At 48.0% G+C, this 6,000-nt stretch overlaps 1 protein-coding gene across 2 annotated transcripts in view; it reads right to left on the bottom strand.

The window, feature by feature from the left end:
• tspan4a (tetraspanin 4a) overlaps window positions 1-6,000 on the bottom strand; it is a 185,960-nt gene that overhangs the window by 159,853 nt on the left and 20,107 nt on the right. Inside the window, exon 1 of one of the 2 annotated variants that reach the window (XM_072591876.1) lies at window positions 2,023-2,141. The exons of the other annotated variant lie outside the window; for it this stretch is intronic. Within the exon in view, the coding sequence (XP_072447977.1) occupies window positions 2,023-2,113 (91 nt within the window). The 5' untranslated portion in view covers window positions 2,114-2,141. Of the gene's footprint in view, window positions 1-2,022; window positions 2,142-6,000 lie in introns of those variants that run through there. 2 annotated transcript variants of the gene reach the window in all.

The following is a 6,000-nucleotide window of genomic DNA, read 5'->3' as shown; positions in this document are numbered from 1 at the left end:
GAGGGTTTGATGGGACAGTGCAGACAAAGATATCCCTGAAACATAGCATTAACTGTGTGTGAGTGCTGCTGTACCATTCTCCCTCAGGTAACATTGACTGTGAATCATGGCTGTACCATTCTCCCTCAGGTAAGATTGACTGTGTATCACTGTGTGTGAGTGCTGCTGTACCATTCTCCCCGTCAGGTAACATTGACTGTGAATCATGGCTGTACCATTCTCCCTCAGGTAAGATTGACTGTGTATCACTGTGTGTGAGTGCTGCTGTACCATTCTCCCCGTCAGGTAACATTGACTGTGAATCATGGCTGTACCATTCTCCCTCAGGTAAGATTGACTGTGTATCACTGTGTGTGAGTGCTGCTGTACCATTCTCCCCGTCAGGTAACATTGACTGTGAATCATGGCTGTACCATTCTCCCTCATGTAAGATTGACTGTGTATCACTGTGTGTGAGTGCTGCTGTACCATTCTCCCCCCTCAGGTAACATTGACTGTAAATCACTGTGTGTGAGTACGGCTGTACCATTCTCCCCCCTCAGGTAACATTAACTGTGAATCACTGCTCTACCATTCTCCCCGTCAGGTAACATTGACTGTAAATCACTGTGTGTGAGTACGGCTGTACCATTCTCCCCGTCAGGTAACATTGCTGCTTGTTCACAATGGAATACATCACATGATAAAATGGTGCAGTAATACAGGGCCACTTACAGTCAGAAAATGACAAGCTAAAGAATACAATCTGCTTCCTTGCTATATTTTACAACTTATCTCTGACGCTGCTGAATGTTTTGTTTCTACAAATTCCTATCTCTTCACGTCATTGTGAAGTGATGCTGACTCAGGGATCATGTCACCTGTTGCTCGAGCCCAGTGCTGTTGTGGAATACAGAACCAGCACCTTTGTGGAGAAATGTATCTTCAGGTTTTTCTGAGCTGCTCCTTGGTAACTCCAACCACTCGAGATACACAGCAATCACAGCACCGCGTCAGTGTCTAACTGTGGGCAGAGTCCAAGCCACTGCAGGCAGAGTGGCTCAATGTGATTGAATACGTAACCTTTTCCTTTTCTGTCAGGCTGGTATCTGAGATTTTAAATCACATTCCCTTCGTGCCAAATGCTTGCTTCTCTGAACAAGTGTTTAACACTGTTTATTATCTGTGAGCACCTGGGAGGCAGGGATCCGAACTGACTGCAGTCTACCAGCTACAGTCAAGTAACTGGACAAGACAAGCATTCTCAAGAAATACAAAACAACAGTGAGAGGCTGGTAACACTCTAAAGGATACTCACAGTACATCCAGGTACACATATACAGTACCATGTACACTCTCACACACATATACACACGTTTATTCACTCTATCTCAAACCCAAGTGCATGTACACAAACCCACACTGACACACACAAGCACATATACATGCATCCACACACACAGTCCATGCACACACTGACCCACACCCACTCACTGACACACACATTGACGCACACTTGCGCATGCACGTACACACAGACACACACACAGACACACACACGCACACACACAGATATCACACATACACATACACACACAGATATCACACACATATACATACACACAGAGATATGCACACACAGATATCACACACACACAAATATCACACATACATATACACATACCCACACAGATATCACACACACACATACACACACACACAGATATCACACACACACACACACACACACACACACACATACCCACACAGATATCACACACACACAGATATCATACACACACACACCCAGATATGCAGACACACAGGCACAAACCCACACTAACACAAACACACACAGCTCACATGGATCTGTATTCCCATCAGGATCCATCCCTCTCGAATACATCCACTCTTGCTCAGCCAGCTCAGCTCCTTGTTTCTATGAAGCTGATCTCAGCTCTTTCCTGTTGAGGACAGTGACCCTGCCTGAGGTGAGTTGATGGAAGGGAGGCTGTTTCATTGAGGGAATAGAACAAGCTGTACCTGGTTGAGGATTCAGTAACAGCATAGGGCCATCCCAGACGACCAACGAAGGGCCATGGGCTTTCATCTCCACAGCCACCGTCTTCCTCATGTCGCCTTTTCTCCCAGGCACTGTGAGCCTGGCCTGACTCGTATGGAGACCTCACTGATCTCTGGAATGTGGCTGCACATTCCCCATCTATTTCAGTCCGGGTATGTCAGACAGAATCCTGGGACAGCCCCTGTCCTTGTGTCCAACTCAGAGCCTCAGCTGTACACTGCAGGGATATCTGGGAGGATTAGCCGACTGGAATAGTCAACATTCTCCAAGCAGTGACATTCAGGTCATTCTTCACTGCTGCAATCTTTGATTCAAACATTCATCAGATTCCCTGAGAACGTTGCCGTGTACCCTCTACTTGCAGTGAAGCTCTGTACTGTCACTGGCTCACTCCTGACTCCTGTTTTGGGAACAGCACCACAAACTAACTTTAATTCAGCCAGTAATTTACAATTGTCACAGACAATTGGGTTCTGAAACTATGACTTAAACTTCCCAACTTCTATACTCAATGTCCTGACCAATGAAGGCCAGTGTGCCTAAAGCCTTCTTCACTGCCCTGTCTACCTGTGACTCCAGTTTCAGAGAACCATACACCTGACCTCCAAGGTCCTTCTGTTCCATTATGCTCCATAAGGCCCTACCATTCACCATGAAACTCCTAACTTGATTTGACTTTCGAAAATGCAAGACCTCACTCTTATCTATATTAAACTCCATTTGCCATTTCTCGGCCCACTTCCCCAGCTGATCACTGTCCAAGACACCACCATTTTAATACCATCAGCAAACGTACTAATCACGCCTTGTACGTTCTCGTCCAAATCATTGGAATAGATAACAAACAGCACCAACCCCTGAGGCACTCCACCAGTCACAGGCCTCCAGTTTGACAAGCATCCTGCCACTATATTACCTTTTCGTTCCTACCAACAAGCCAAATGTGTATCCAATTTGCCAGCTCCCCCTGGATTCACAGTATGCGTGGTTGCAGAGCATCGTGAGCCTGACTGACAATCCTAAATTCATCATCAGCATCATTCACTGCTCACTTGGGATTATGTAGCAAATGGTGTCCAATCTCAGAATCACATCTCATGGTGGACACAGTGTTGGGAGTTTTACAAGTGCAGGCTAGTTTGGTCAGTACCTGGCCTGTTGCAAATAGCTGGCAGGATACATTGTTTGATACAAATCCCTGGTCTTTGGGAAACATGGCCCTTACGCTAGGCATGGCACCAACACTGAACATCATGTACACAGACCACATTACTGGAAGCAACGTAAAAACAGTCTTTGCCACTTGCCTTGATACGTTTGCAAACGTCCTGACGAATGCAAGATGAAAACTTCAACCATTTTTATTTCAGCAATTAACCCCATCATTAAACTACCCAAATTCTCCTCCTGGTCTCCATGTTCACTGACATTATCAACAGTTCTCTGTCTTCCATGTTGTCCATCTCTGCTTTCAATCTGCTGCCATTAGTGCGTCCACCTCATAAGCTGAGCCTTGATATATTGGCCTTGCAATCTATCGCCTCATCTCCAGCCTCCCATTCCTGTCTGCAGCTTCCCAAATCTTATCCATTCCTGTGTTCTGAAGAAGAGTTGTATACGAATCTAAGCATTAACTCTGTCTCTCTATCTCCCCCCTCTCTCCCGCTGTCTCTCTGTTTCACACTCTCTCGCACCCCACCTCTCTCTCTGTTTCTCTCTCGCTCTCCCCACCTCTCTCTCACTGTTTCTCTGTTTTTCTCTCGCTCTCCCCACCTCTCTCTCACTGTCTTTCTGCTTCTCTCTCTCTCTCTCCCCACCTCTCTCTCCCTCCCCACCTCTCTCTCTCTGTCTGTTTCTCTCTCTCCCCAACTCTTTCTCACTATTTCTGTTTTTCTCTCTCTCCCCACCTCTCTCTCGTGTTTCTCTCACTCTTTCCCCACCTCTCTCTCTCTGTCTCTGTCACTCTGTTTCTCTCTCTTTCTCCCCACCTCTCTCTCTCGCTCTCGCTGTCTTTCTGTTTCTCTCTCTCCCCCCCCCACCTCTCTCTCGCTGTCTCTCTTTTTCTCTCTCTCTCTCTCACTGTCTCTCTCTTTCTCTGTCTCTCTCCCCACCTCTCTCTCTCTCTCTCTCGTTGTCTTTCTGTTTCTCTCTTTCACTCCCCACAACTCTCTCTCTGTTTCTCTCTCTCTCTCCACCGCTCTCTCTCTCGCTGTCTTTCTGTTTCTCTCTCTCTCTCCCCACCTCTCTCCCTCTCTCTGTTTCTCTCTCTCTCCCCCCACCTCTTTCTCACTGTCTCTCTGTTTTTCTCTCTCTCTCGCTGTCTCTGTTTCTCTCTCTCTCTCTCTCTCTCCCCACCTCTCTCTCTCTCTTTCTCTCAGTTTCTCTCTCTCTCCACCTCTTTCTCACTGTCTGTTTCTCTCTCTCTCTCCCCACCTCTCTCTCACTGTCTCTCTGTTTCTCTCTCTCTCTCTCCCCACCTCTCTCTCTGTTTCTCTCTCTCTCTCCCCACCTCTCTCTCACTGTCTCTCTGTTTCTCTCTCTCTCTCTCCCCACACCTCTCTCTCTGTCTCTCTGTTTCTCTCTTCCTCTTTCTGCCCACCTCTCTCTCTGTTTCTCTCTCTCTCCCTCTCCCCCCACCTCTCTCTCTGTCTCTCTGTTTCTCTCTCTCTCTCACTGTCTCTCTCTCTCTCCCCACCTCTCTCTCTGTCTCTGCTTCTCTCTCTCCCCCACCTTTCTCGCTGTCTCTCTGTTTTTCTCTCTCTCTCTCACTGTCTCTGTTTCTCTCTCTCTCTCTCTCTCTCCCCACCTCTCTCTCTCTCTCTTTCTCTCAGTTTCTCTCTCTCTCCACCTCTTTCTCACTGTCTCTCTGTTTCTTTCTCTCTCGCCACCTCTCTCTCGTCTCTCTGTTTCTCTCTCTCTCTCCCCACCTCTCACTCTCTATCGCTCAGTTTCTCTCTCTCTCTCTCCCCACCTCATTCTCACTGTCTCTGTTTCTCTCTCTCTCTCCCCACCTCTCTCTCGCTCTGTCTCTCTGTATTTCTCTCTCTCTCTCCCCATCTCTCTCTCTTTTTTTCTCTCTCTCTCCCCACCTCTTTCTCGCTGTCTCTGTTTCTCTCTCTCTCCCCACCTCGCTCTCTGTATCTCTCTCTCTCTCCCCACCTCTCTCTCTCGCTGTCTTTCTGTTTCTCTCTCTCTCTCCCCACCTCTCGCTCTCTGTCTCTCTGTTTCTCACTCTCTCCCCACCTCTTTCTCAGTGTCTCTGTTTCTCTCTCTCTCCTCACCTCTCTCTTGCTCTGTCTCTCTCTATTTCTCTCTCTCCCCACCTCTTTCTCTCTGTTTCCTCTCTCTCTTTCCCCACCTCTCTCTCTCTGTTTTTCTCTCTCTCCGCCCCCACCTCACTCTCTATCTCTGTTTTTCTCTCTCTCTCTCCCCACGTCTCTCTCTGTTTTTCTCTCCCTCTCTCTCTCCCCACCTCTCTCTCACTGTCTCTCTGTTTCTCTCTCTCTCCCCCCACCTCTCTCTGTTTCTCTCTCTCTCTACCCCCACCTCTCTCTCTGTTTCTCTCTCTCTCTCTCCCCACCTCTCTCTCTGTCTCTCTGTTTCTCTCTCTCTCTCTCCCCACCACTTACTCACTGTCTCTCTGTTTTTCTCTCTCTCTCCCTCTCTCCCCACATCTCTCTCTGTCTCTGCTTCTCTCTCTCCCCCCACCTCTCTCTCGCTGTCTCTCTGTTTCTCTCTCTCTCACTGTCTCTCTGTTTCTCTCTCTCTCTCCCCACCTCTCTCTCTGTTTCTCTCTCTCTCTCTCTCTCTCCCAACCTCTCTCTCTCTGTCTCTCTCTGTTTCTCTCTCTCTCTCCCCACCTCTCTCTCTCTGTCTCTCTGTTTCTCTCTCTCTCTCACTGTCTCTCTCTCTCTCCCCACCTCTCTCTCTGTCTCTGC

This window comes from Chiloscyllium punctatum, chromosome 22 (assembly GCF_047496795.1).
Source record: "Chiloscyllium punctatum isolate Juve2018m chromosome 22, sChiPun1.3, whole genome shotgun sequence".
Lineage (NCBI taxonomy): Eukaryota > Metazoa > Chordata > Chondrichthyes > Orectolobiformes > Hemiscylliidae > Chiloscyllium > Chiloscyllium punctatum.
Note: the sequence above shows the minus strand (reverse complement) of the source record. Positions and strands in the feature narration are given on the sequence as shown.